Raw genomic sequence first — 13411 nt, 5'->3', positions numbered from 1 at the left:
GCTATAGCTCCCTGTTGAGGTGCAGAGAAGGAGTGAGGCATGATGGGTAACGGGAAAGGCAAGTGGCGGGGCACTACACGCAGCCCCCAAAAAACCCTCTCTGCATCCTACTAGGCCCCAAGAGTAACCTACTGGGCCCCGAGAGAAATATTGATATTATTAATAATACCAAGAACGTTCAGTGGGCAGTTACACCAAAATCAAAAAGTCCTTAAACTATCCCTCATCAATTGAAATTCCTATTACTCATTTCCCTATGGCGGTGGGTTGTTATGTTAAGCTTTAGAACGTTTGAAATCACTCAAATCCCATGAGCTACTGCAAAGCTTCCTTGCAACGCGTGCAACCATTTAAACCATCCGATCGTACTGCATGTGCAACACGAGCAAGAACATGCAAAATGCTTTTAGGAGCCCCCAAAGCATTGTACACATGTCCGGAGTTAAACATCCAGGATTAGGGTTAGAGACAGATTCACCTATCTGCATAGCCCCCCCCCCCCCCCACTTAACAGGGGAAACTCTGCACCTATGAAAGCAGATACGATTATTTCCGTACACTATTAGGAGTGTGCGCCCCAAGGCAGTAGCAAAGAGAAGTCGGGGAACAAATACTTTGTCACGGGTTTGAAATCAACCCAGCTGTTTGAATCCGGCATAGTGCAAAACTGCCGGATTAACCAACCGTAACCTCATTAGCGACGTCCATCAGAGCAGGGAGTTAGTGTTTAAAGAGTGCCAAACTGCACCTGGGAGAGGGGTGCGGAGCCAATTCAATCACACACATGCACACCGCTCCTTATTTAGATCATCCGGAAAGTGGCAAGACGCCAATCCAAGAATAAAGCACCCACGCGGCCCTCCGGCTTTGAACCCCGATTAAGCAGGGGGGGGGGGGTCCACACTAAGCCCAGAGTGGTCGGGAGCGTTAGTGGAGAGGAAGGCGTGGGAGTTAGGGGTGTAGGTTGACAAAGTGCCACCCTCTCACTTGACAAAAGCCACCGTCATTTTAGAATGACATTTCAGTCATGGCAACAGTGGGGCAAAACAAGTAAAAAAAGTCAAAGTGTATCTGTCCTCGAATTAGCAAGGGGGTGGTGGTGGTGGTGGTTGTGTGTTGCTGGCCCCGAGAGCCGTGATGAAACATGGTGGATCGTGGCCTTCCCATAGAACAAAAACTGTTGAATTTTGAGGGTTGACTCAAAACCGTTATCCTCCCTGAGGTCAATGGGATTACTATCACTTTATGGGAAGCCAACGGTGGTTTGTCTGCTGAAACTAATTCTTTTGAAACAAAAAAGTGGTCCAGAAAAATCACAGACTGGTGGGATTTAAAAGTTAATTTACTTTTCAAAGATGAAACGGAGGCCCTGTCTTACAGATTGGCTACTCCGATGCGATGTATTTATAAACGGGAGGTGACCCTGGCACTACTCACTTGGCAATGTCGATGTAGCCGCAGGAGGCAGCAGCGTGCAGAGGAGTCCAGCCCTCGTTGTCCGCCTGATTGATGTTGGCGTCGCGTTCCACCAGAAATTTGACCATGTCGAAGTTTTCATCAATGCAGGCCTAAGGGCAAATAATTAAACAACAACAATGACCACGGGGATCACTAAAACGTCCTTTAAACATCAAGAGGTCATCCCAACGAATGCATACAATTCCAACACACAGCTCAATCACTTATTTACGCATTTAAAAGATCCAACTTTCAATACCTGCCTTCGAAAGTTTCCCACCTTCTGGATTTAGGTTTTTTCTGTAATTCCCCAACCTCCAAGTACCACTTAAATGCCTGTGTCAGTAAATTGACCTCATCCATCCTGCCCAAAAACACCACCCATTTGAATATATTGCTTCTCGCCTATATGGCCTCTTAATTCTAAATTTGAAGCTTTCGTGACTGCAAGGATTCATACTCTTAAGTTTTTTCGGTAAAGTCACATAGGTAAAAAATAAATAATAATAATATATAATAATAAATAATAGAAGAAATAATATAAATAAAATAATAAATCATGACGTTTCGGAGGCAACACAAGCATATGGCCTCTTGTTACAGCAGCCCTTTTGCCCACTTCAGCAATTGTTTCTTGCTGTGGTTGTCCCACCTGATGACGGACGCTTGTGTTGCGCCCGAAACGTCGTGATTTAATTTATTTTATTTTTTCTACCTACGTGACTTTACCGAAAGAACCAAAGAGTATGTTTTCCTGGAATCCATTGCAGCTAGCATTCACTCGCCCGGAATGTTTTTTTTTTCCAAGCATCATTATCTCTTAAAATAATGTTATTTTAACATTGCAAATTAATGTCTTATTGCCAATATTATCGCACCATTCCTCAGTCAACAACAGAAGAATAGGTCAACAATGAACATCGACAAAGCAACTTGACTAATTTAGGGAAATGTAGAACCCACCACTACATGAGGACGAGCAATAGAGATGAGCACATGAACATGCTCGTCAGAGGAGCGCTACTTTGACCCCCGGTGACTATTGTTTGATTAAACGTTCAGACCCCAGGCTGCAAATTCTCTACCATGTCAGAGAACAAAAAACTACCACATGCATCTCTTCGTCTTCTCACAGGTATGGCATAACGAGAGGTGTTTAAACAAGGTCAAAAGGTCATCACGGCCAATGCCATCAATGCCAATTGACGTGATGACTTACCCTTCCTTCTGCCAAACCCCTCAGCTGTTTCACGGTCAATACCAGACCACCAAGGGTCTGCCCTTACATCATCCCATTGTCTGGATTGTGGTCTTCCCCTGGGTGCTACACTCTAATGACTTTCTCAGTAACCACCTCTTCTCCATCCTGTGCATGTCGGTCTGTCTGCATCGGAATCTCATTTTCCAGATTTTATACGCAAAAAGCTTTCTTGCAACACTTTATTTCCAACTAGCCAGTCACTTTTCCAATACGGTCACGACGTTACCAAAATCCTCCCCCAAAGCACCAATACTCTCAGGACAGAAGCTGATTTTCTGGTTGCTTTGTTATTGATGCAGCCTCTCGCTCACAAGGCCACTGGTGCATCAGCACACAAGGGCAGCGGACATAATGTTCTAAACACGCAGCGGCACTAAGCAGCAATTATTGATCAAAGGCAGACCCCACCTCCCTGTCAGGTTGGCAAAAGGGCGTTGGCAAGAGGGGAAAGAGAATCTCTTTTCTTTTTTATCCAGGATCAGGCTTGCATAAAACACCACACCACAACGCAACCACAAAATGCAACACAACACGCCTTTTTACAAACACAGAAAGGGGAAGTGGCCTGACACAGCAAAGGGGGGGGATCAAAATGATGATGAATGATAACCTTATGAGACATCTGTGAAGCAGGACCATCACTTGGATGAGAGTTTGTCAGCGTCAATCAAAGTGCTCTTTGTGAATGTGAACACAAAACAGGATCCATTTCGGTTGATAATAAGGCCTGCGGACGATTCACTCCCCCCTCGTGATATGAATCACAATCCCAATTTGGGGTTGTGATTTAATTCAATTTTTTTTAAGACAGCGGCGAATGCAGAGGTGTCTAGTAGAAGCAAGGGTCACGTGGACCCCTTTCATCCATTTACGTTTTAAACTCACACTCGTCCAAAATGCAACCTTAAAAATGGAAAGAAATCAATGTATATAAGAAGTGACGTTTTGGGCAACGGCCCTTCTTCAGTGCATCACATATAAGCTGTGTGATGAAGGCACCTTCCTAAACCTTCAGGGTCACAGGGATTTGTTTGACCTCCTTCACCACCCTGACTACTGGCGGGTTGGTGGTGGCAGCGGGGAACACAATGGTTGAGATATCACGTACCACTGATGCTAGCCATGGCCAAGAATGCAATTCATATCAGGAGGTTTATAGCATAATGTACGAACCACTGTACCACAAATTCCACCTCCATATAAAGCAAATACTAAATTATTGATTATTACTTGCGCATAATAACAGATTTCTTTGGAACGGGAGATCTGGGATTAAATATTAATATGTTTATTTTACACTGTACAATAACATTAAAACAATAAGACACTAATACAAACATTTAATGGTGATAGTCATCGTAAAAATGTTATTAAAATATTTCTAGTTAAATTGTTTTTCATTTTAGACTGCTCTTAACCACAAGGGGGGGGGGCCCTAGGGGCCAGGTGTGACAGTCATCAGCGACAACACGTCCACCACAATCCACTACACCTGGGAACGGAAACATTACTTCATTCGAGATCAAGGTCCAGAGGTTACCACAGCCCACCTCCACGATCACCGTTCTCTCTTTTGCCAGGCCCCCGGAAAAGCTGCGGTCGGCACCTGTCCTCCGCAAGGCTGTCGTTAAAGAACGCCAGCATCTGGCTCGAGGTATTCTGCTTCGGTTGCCAACCGTTGGATGCCAAGCCATTTGCTCCTCTCAGTAACAGGCCCTTCTCCTCCAGACGGAAAACGTGCCCCGCCAATCACAACCTCGTCCTTCTAACTACGTCTATAAAGTGTTTTTTTTTTACCACGGTTCTGTTTTAAACTGCCAAGATGCTTACCCAATCCTCCCATGAAATTCCGAGCATGCCCCACTTATATTCAAGCTGTATTCAAAGGCTGGCTAGCAGCTGCTCTTGACCAACACTAAGTGGGGAGAACTTCATCCAGCAGTGGATTGACAAAAGGTTGTTACACACACCACACACACAGGATGTTCTTCACGTGACCACTGCTGTCACTAGAAACTGCCATATTCACCACGGTGTCAAAAAAGAGATTCTTGAATCAAACTCAAATGTGATAATTCACTCCACGGGAAATGAATAGCTGCAAGAATATTACCAATAGAATAGATAGTTTTTCTTGTTAATTATTACTATTATCAAGTGAACCAGGTGTGTTGCATTGTTGCTGGTTTCAGGCAGCAGATCCTGGGTGTGGATTACCATAATCTTGGTGAGGGGGTCATGGAACGGTGTTACGACACCCTGCATCTGGAGCCCTGGCTGCCAGGTTTATCGTGCGTGCCCAGGGTCCACGTGTCAACAAAAAAATGCAGTGCATTTCACAAAGCAGGAACTTCACACAGGCGCGTGCACACCACGTTGAGACAGTTCCACGCAGCCTTTGCATTCCACGCATTTCACTCGCGCAAAGTTTACACAGTGGTGCGAGGAAAACCTCTCCCCACTGGTCTGGTGCCCAACAATAAAAAGGAAAGCAGATTGGGCTCAGGACGGCGCCCGGTCAGCGGGGGTAAAACCGTAGGTCGAGCGCCACCCCCCCCCCCCCGGGCAAGTTGCCACACGCTTGCACAGCCGTCTCCCGGAGGAGACCAAAGCCTCGAAGGACCCCCTTGAGTAGGAGGAGTGCGCGAGGGCTACAAGCCCAGAGACGGAGCCATGAATGTCACCGGCTTCACAGATTCAGCTGCTGGGAGGCATCGACTTAACCGGACAAAACGCGGCCGTCATTTGGCTCGAATATTATCGTGACAATACCGGCTGAGTGGCACTGCGGGATAACGGCGCTGAATTCACAATCGGAAAGGCTGCAGGTTCAAATCGCAGCCTGGGGTCAACTCGGTCCTTCACCTCTCGAGGTTGATAACATGACAATCGCTTCTTGTTCAATCAACGATAGCTGTTAATGTGAAAAATCACAGTTGTAAAAAGCTGGACTTTTCCACCACAAGCCCAAGGCCGCCACTTGATTTGAATACTGCTCACAATACTGTATATAGTTGAGTACGAAGAGACCAAGACTTTTAGTCAATGTCCATTCACATGAACGCTGCCAATGACGTTAATGCCTCCGACAAAAAAAAATAGTTTTAGCTCTCAAAACTGAACCACTAGCTTCAGAGCAAGGTGCTATAATGACTCTAAGGAGTAGATTTAACAATAAACTATCCTATATTGCATTGTGCATATGACATGGCACGGATGCAATTGTTTGCATGAAGGTCCACAGTAGTTCATGATATTCACTGTGGGCATGAACGCATTTTGAGGTTGCATAGTTTCGTTTTATATTGAGCAGGTGTGGTGTGCCGTGGTTCAAATGTTTCACACAATCAGAAATGGTATTCGTTTCAATCCAGGTCAAGGGGTTTACCAAGCATATCGCCTCACCCAGGGTCTGCAAAGCAAGCACTTATTATGAAGAGGGTCATCAACAGTGGTTGTCCTATACAGTGAAAGAAGCCACCACTGACTCTGCAGATGGGGATGACTGAAACATGCTCATTTGAGCAGGGGGGGGGGGGACTTTATTTTTAATTTTTGGACGCCTTGCTGTGAAACCGAAGACTACACAGCAATGGCAGACAGCTCAAGTTTGTTGGGGTAAGTACCGCTTCCCGATTCTCACTCAGACACGCCGCCGTGCAAAGTTGTGAAGCGGTCACACCCCAGTGACGTCACAAAAGTCGAAAGGGCAGCACAATTCAGCCTCGCAATTACCTCAACAATGTGCACTCTCCACAGCAACCACACTTCCAACGTGTGTTTTTGTAAATCTAGATTGAAAATTTATTTCTTCACAACTGCTTTTTGCGTTTGGTTTCTCGTCCCCCCCCCCCCACCTCCGATTAGCACGGTTGGCTACGTTTTGCGCGACAGGAGTGTTCAACAAAAATAAATACGTATGTCCGTGTCAAAACGGCGAAAAGCACCCAGCACAAAAGGTGTCCCCGCGCATTACACAACTTGCGCTTGCCTGCCATGCAAGTGGCACCTTCCTTTCGGCCAGATGCCGCAGGAGTATCTTTGCTCGGCTAGCCCCAATGCTGCAAATAGACGCTCGGTTGTTTGATCATTGTCCGCGCACGCGCGCGTGCTAAGCAGCCAAGAATTTCCATTGGAATGGTGGGCGAGGATGCCGTCATGCTCGGGCCAAAAGGCGCAACTCCCCTGAGCTGGCCGGACGACTATAGCGATGATGATCGCGCCGATCACCAATGGAGCGGGTTTGCACGGAGCAGACAGCCCAATTCCCACTAAGGCCACAAAATAACGGCTTGTGGGGGATTGCCAAACCACACTGCCTGCTGAGAAGTGGAAGTCAAAGGCACCATGGTGTAACTTACAAAAGTATGCCCTTGCGTGTCTCTATTATAACAAAAAAGCCATACATGAACACCACCCATAACTAAATTGTAAAATAATATTACCTTTTACACGATGGTGGTGGTGCTGCGGCAGGTCACATTTGGAAGGTTGTGTGTTGTAATCTTTGTCGGGGGTTGACTCGAATAATTCCTCAGGGGTGGATATCATTATTATCACTCTGTAGGAAGCTACCTGGAAAGACTTGTCCAGGTTATGGGAATGCCGGTTTTCTGCCATTGGCTGACAGCCACCAATAGGGAAAGAGGACTACCCATAAGGTTGACTGACCGATTGACGCAAGTACCGACAGCCACCCAAATATACCTGAAAAGAGGTCATAACTCACCAACAGCTGTCACCTGGTGAAAGGAAAGCATGATGACTTACAACGCTTTAAAAGGGGTGTTATGAGATAGCACCATGAACGGACATCTTTTTCATCATTTGCAATGGCTCCACGAGCAATTCACATCTGCCCTTCTTCCCAAAACTGTACTCGGGTTAAGATCCTCTCCTTGGGAGATGTACGCTTTCATGCTCGGTTGCCAAAACAACTTTAGCTTCTCATAAATATTGCTCACAACACGTTCAAATTGTGCATGTAGAAATCGATCGCTTGTGATTCATGTCTCTATCTATAACCACTGGAGATTCTACGTACACCATATCAACATGCACGGCTACACGTCCGAGACCTCCACACCGATGCACCCCACAAGCAACCAAATGCCTTCTGCAGGGTGAAGGCCTCCTTCCCAAGTCGTGACCACCCATCGCGATGCCATAATGCACCAAATCCATCACAGTACCCACTCATGAGCAGATTCCAAAATAACCAATCTGTTTATCAAATTTTGATCCTCTCGAACCATGACAATTCATGGGGGGGGGTTGATAATTTTATGCCCAACCCACATCTTTATGCCGCACGGGCAACATGCTGGATTGCGGTTTTCGCATGCGCTAGCACGCGACCGTGCGATCGCACCCGGCGGACTCTCTTGGAACTCGTGACGGGGCCGGCAGCGGGGGCCCCAACCGAGCGCCACCGTCGGCAAGAGACCCGCCGTGACGTCGGCACTCCCCGGTTTCTTTGCCCGTAGTTGGGAAGGCTCCCCTCTTTGCCGGCTGCCCTCCTCGCCCGCCCACTCGCCAAGCGTAAATATCGGACACGAGTCTATGGGGGGGGGGGGGGCTCACGTGCACAAATTCCTCACCATATTTGGAGCACTTGTCCGACAATTCCTTGCCGAGTCTTGACGGCACAGGCCATACGTCACTCTCTTCCCCGCGCACACACACAGAACTCGCGTCGGCTTCTGATGGGGTCGTCACCTTCCTACCACCCGGCTACACGTCCGAGGCCTCCACACCGATGCACCCCACAAGCAACCAAACGCCTTCTTCTTCCCCGCTGGCACTGTTTGCAAGTCCAACCACTTTGTTCGCCATTTTCGTCCTTTACTTGATTTGAAAGTTCAGTCAAATTGCCGAGCGCCATCACAACCAACCACCACTCGTCAGGTATCATTGATTTGCACCACCCCCAATTGCTTGTTTGAGCAGGGGACACAAGTCTCCTGATAGTCATGTTAGTGGATATATCATTTAATAGGTGGGAAAATAAACACTTCCGTGCTGACAAATTTTCATCACGGAATTGTTCTGTCATCACACAATACGGTGGAACCATTCCTTATTGTTACGCCAAATATCAACACCCAAAAAGAAAACATCCACCCTTAATCATTCTGGTTTGAAGAGAGCAAAAGATTCACGCAGAAGACGGTCTTCACAAGGAAGTATGAAAAAAAAGCGGTGCCCGGGTGGCTCAGAGGTCAGAGTGCTGAGCAGTGGCACTGCTGAAATCCTAGGTTCAAATCTGGGTCCCAGCCTGCGATCAAACCAGGTTATCCGGGATCGTGACTCGATGGTTCTTACCCGGTCGCAAACATCCACGTAAAAAAAAAAACACGTTGAATTAAATTAAATTATAAACTTGATTTGGCTCAATTCCAGCTCTGAGAATTAAAAATATCGGGTTGGTTGTCGTGCAACCATACTCTTGGCAGAGTGTATGGGAAAGTATGACCACGACCGTGTGTTGAGGGATTTTTCAGAGTCTTGTGAAAGATCTCTTCCCACAGGTCACTCAAGCAGAGCGATCACAGCTCCGAGATTTCCAAATGTATCTAATTGCACGAGGCCAAAGGCACAATTCAATAATTTTGTGGGGTAAAGACAAACACAACATAAAAAGTACCGGCATCTCAGCTTATTTGAATATACTCGACTTGTGTAAGTTTAATAACTTGACCACTTCTGTGTGCTGCTTTCCAATACAAATTTGTTTCTCTTTAATGGTCACTACTGGCGCCATGTGCTGTGATTTATGTGTTGTTTTTACAGGGACATCCTGATTATAACTGCATGTAAATGGTTGGGATAAATCACGTGTAGCTTATTTCAAACTTGAACCCTGTGCACTGTGTCCTAAATGCATTTATTTAAAAAAGATAAAGGACTTACATGTGTTTATGATGTTAGAAAATACGTACGATACTTTTTTTGGGGCAAACAATGTATCCAATCTCGAATATCCTAAAGATTTTCACTCAACTTTTATTTGAATCGACGGCACTTATGCAACTAAAGAAGTGAATCGTAACACCGGTAATCACCGTTCACATTGTACGCACTGCAATTCAATTGAGATGGGAGAAATTATAGAGAAAGACAACCAAGTCGTCTAACCCCCACATGAGTAGGGAGGGAAAATTACAGGAAAGAGAAGGTTTTTTTTTTTAACATGGGAAGGTTCTTCTTAAGGCTGGGGAAAAATACATTAAAAGTGTTTTATTTAGCCATCACATTTTTTTTTTCAAACTGTCGTCTCCTAAACATGACAGCGGAGGGACGACGTCATTGTTTGCTCTAAGAGCTAAGCAGCTTTGCAGCCTACAAGCAGAAAGACCCGGAAGTTAGGTCAAGCGGCAACACGTCAAATCAGCTCTGCTCCGTAAAAGGAATTGGAACACTGGGCAACACGCGGGTGCCCAACAACACGCTTCCCCCTTGCTGTGCGGAAAGTGACGGAATACTGCGAGATCTACAGGGCACAGGCTGTAGCATTAGCACCGATTTCATCGATATAGAAGAAAAAAAGGGGGCAAAAGACACCGTGAAAAAAATCTGATCGAGTCCACTTGCGGTAGGTCTTAATTATGAAATGATGCGAATGGGGCATAATCGGTTATTTTATTTCGTGTTAATGAGATAACATTTACAGAATTAACACGTGTAAAAGTACACGCACAAAAGCCAGCCTTTCATGAAGGTCAATGAGCGATGGACTGTTTTCACACGAATCCATATGTAAGTGGGGGGGTGATACTACATATACACGATAAAAATGATAAGCAAACAATAACGATATTGTCACGTATTCTTGGTTCTTTCGGTAAAGTCACGTAGAAAGGAAACAATAAAATAATAAAAATATAAAACAATAACATTCTCACGACGTTTCGACTGCTTGTGTTGCAGTCGAAACGTCGTGAGAATTTTATTGTTTCATATTTTTATTATTTTATTATTTCCCTTCTACGTGACTTTACCGAAAAAACCAAGAATATGAATCCCTGCAGTCACGAAAGATTTAAATCAAAAGATATTGTTACAATTCCCTATGCAAACTCACATTACATTTCTTTGTAAAGTCAGAAAAAATTAGATTTTTCAGGACCATATTTATGAAAGAATACAGAACTTGCACTTTAAAGGATGTAGTACTTATGCTTACAGGACGCACGAGCTGCCCGTTTGTCGATGACACGCTCCCCGACGTTCTAAAAATTCCAGAAGCACAACTGACAGACAGTGCATCTAACCTTTCACTCACAGTATAAGTGCCTCCCTAAAACAATGAATGTATGTATGTATGCAGAAGAGACAACCGTGCTAATCAAGAGGTGAGCAACACTGGGTGGTTTTCATCTCCGCTGAAGGCCCCATAAGCAAGTGGTGGAAACTCAAGTCACATGACGGGGGGCCAGTGTCTCCAGATGACGTAACCTCGCCGCAATGTGCAACGCAGATAAACGCACTTTTTTAAAAACAAATGTCACATTAATAATGCCCTGCTCAGCCGAGATGAAAAATATGCACTCATTAAGCACGTTTATGCTAGTCTCACTGAAATACTCGCGACGGTTTTTTTCATCAACATTCCAAGCGGGACCAACCTGAAAAAGTTTGTAATTCAGCATTGCTCTCGTGAACACAAGGTTTCGGCAACATTCATAATATATTATTTGTTCATGTTGTCAATATCATAATGTGAGGGTCTGAATAATTAATACTATACATTATAAAGAGGCATACAAGAAGAACACAGTCCAAAGAGACAGGAGGTGGGAAATAAAGTGAGCCAAAGTGTTTCCCGTCTACACAATGCAGCGGTGTGCTCCTCTGCGTTGTTATCCCTCAGCCAGCAGTGCAAATTTCATCTTCCCGCGGCCAGTCTCTCAATAACGCAATGAAATAAATAAATAAATAGCTCTTCCATTGCGTACCTACACATACAAATATATATTGGCCCATAGGCTCTCTAGACTTACATTAACTGGCAACATTTGTTTGAGCAAAGTCTGGACTGGTTTCGACCTTCTGGGTCTCGTCAGCATTGTCAGGCTCGCTAAACACAAGGTTGCCGTCAGCTAAAAAAAAGTAACATTGTACATATAACTCCTAAAGTCTTGTGGTGGACTATTCTCCAACCCTCTTTGGACTTCCCACAACTTGGCAGTCACTTTATCAGCGAAGGGGAGTGATGGGTTAAGTCGATCCTGACCGGGAATCTGAGCACGTGGATTTTAATAGCAAGCCAAACCTTCAATCCAGAGCACCACCATACCAGATGTACTATGGGTATCCATCAAAAAAACATTTAAACTTAGTTTTGTGCTACTTTTTGCAGCATTTAAAAAAAACTTAGAATGCCCCATCTAGATGATTAATAACATTGTGTGTATAAAGCATGATGTGATTTTCACGCCACATACAAGGTGTTAGGTGTGATTTAAATTTAGGGGTGTGTTGTCCAGCACACACGTGGCCGGTAGAAACATTATAAATAGCAACACGTTTGATCGTGAGTCATCATAGCAGCCAAAATAACCTGGCTTGCAGACAGTAAGCCACTTTTTAATGACGGATTCGACTTAGCATTTGAATTTCCAAAACACATACGATACAGTCTGTTAATTTTTTAAAGGGAAACAATATTTATCGACCGAAATATTGCAGTGCCAATTGCAGCGCATACTATGAATGTGGTTTCCCATTGTGCAGTGCAATAATAAGCAGACACGAGAATACAGTGCAAAGGCATTCAGTGACCTTTGCCGAGCGCTGCCGGATGTCAAACACCCAAAACCACAATCATTTAGCAGCTTCGTGCACAGCATACGGTTTACACAGTCTACACTGTACTGAACTTATCTGGTAATCCAGCAGCTGATTGGCATACGGCTTGAAGTCTACACTGCACTGAACTTGACTATCCGCTAAGAAAATAACGACACTTAAATTTAGATAAAGTCTGCTAGAAATGTAAACATGTTGAAATAATAATTGTCTCCAATTATTGCATTGCTATATACAATACTGTACAGTCCATTGAGATTTCCGTAAATTAAAATAACAGTTAATTATTGTGCATAGGAAAATAACTATCTGGGTGACATGGTGATTTATATTCATTTATGTAAAAAAATTAGAGTTAAAATCCTTAGTTGGGGGTTTCTCAGCACACAATCCTTCTGTCAGGATTAATACAAATTTGCAGCAAATTGTGGAAAGCTAACAGTGGTCATCCAATAGAGGTGCCCGTCAAGAGAATGTGGCTCATTTGAGCAGGGAGAAACTTGGGTCTTGACTTTGTAAAGGAAACTTTCAGTAAACTCGAGTTGTTTCTTTACCCCCAACATTTATTCCAAGTGCCCGTGTCATTTAATTTTAACGGATTTAGAATAACAAACAAAAACACCAAGAGTTCATCTCAAATCAATAACAGTATATCTGCATGACAATAGGTGCAGTTGGTTGCTTGGAGTGGTTTTAAATTGCACAAAACCTGCGGTACCAAAAGCTTTCTATTTTGTCATGCAAGCAGTCTGACTGATGAAACGCATGTGCCCTTTTAAAGTTGTTTAAAACAACCTCCGTTCATCACACACGCCTTTGCAAAGGAAGCTAATTGTATTTGAATCATTAATGTGTTGTAATCTTACACTATCCTATGGGAAC

The 13411-nt window shown here is 44.5% G+C and overlaps 1 protein-coding gene across 9 annotated transcripts in view; it reads right to left on the bottom strand.

Moving 5' to 3' along the window:
* LOC144718682 (protein phosphatase 1 regulatory subunit 12A-like) overlaps positions 1 to 13411 on the bottom strand; it is a 101987-nt gene that overhangs the window by 68247 nt on the left and 20329 nt on the right. For all 9 annotated transcript variants that reach the window (XM_078594126.1, XM_078594123.1, XM_078594128.1 and 6 more), the window contains exon 2: positions 1438 to 1568. In XM_078594126.1, the coding sequence (XP_078450252.1) occupies positions 1438 to 1568 (131 nt within the window). The remainder of the gene's footprint in view (positions 1 to 1437; positions 1569 to 13411) is intronic.

The sequence above is a fragment of the Lampetra planeri genome, chromosome 5, assembly GCF_965212315.1.
Source record: "Lampetra planeri chromosome 5, kcLamPlan1.2.h2, whole genome shotgun sequence".
Lineage (NCBI taxonomy): Eukaryota > Metazoa > Chordata > Hyperoartia > Petromyzontiformes > Petromyzontidae > Lampetra > Lampetra planeri.
Note: the sequence above shows the minus strand (reverse complement) of the source record. Positions and strands in the feature narration are given on the sequence as shown.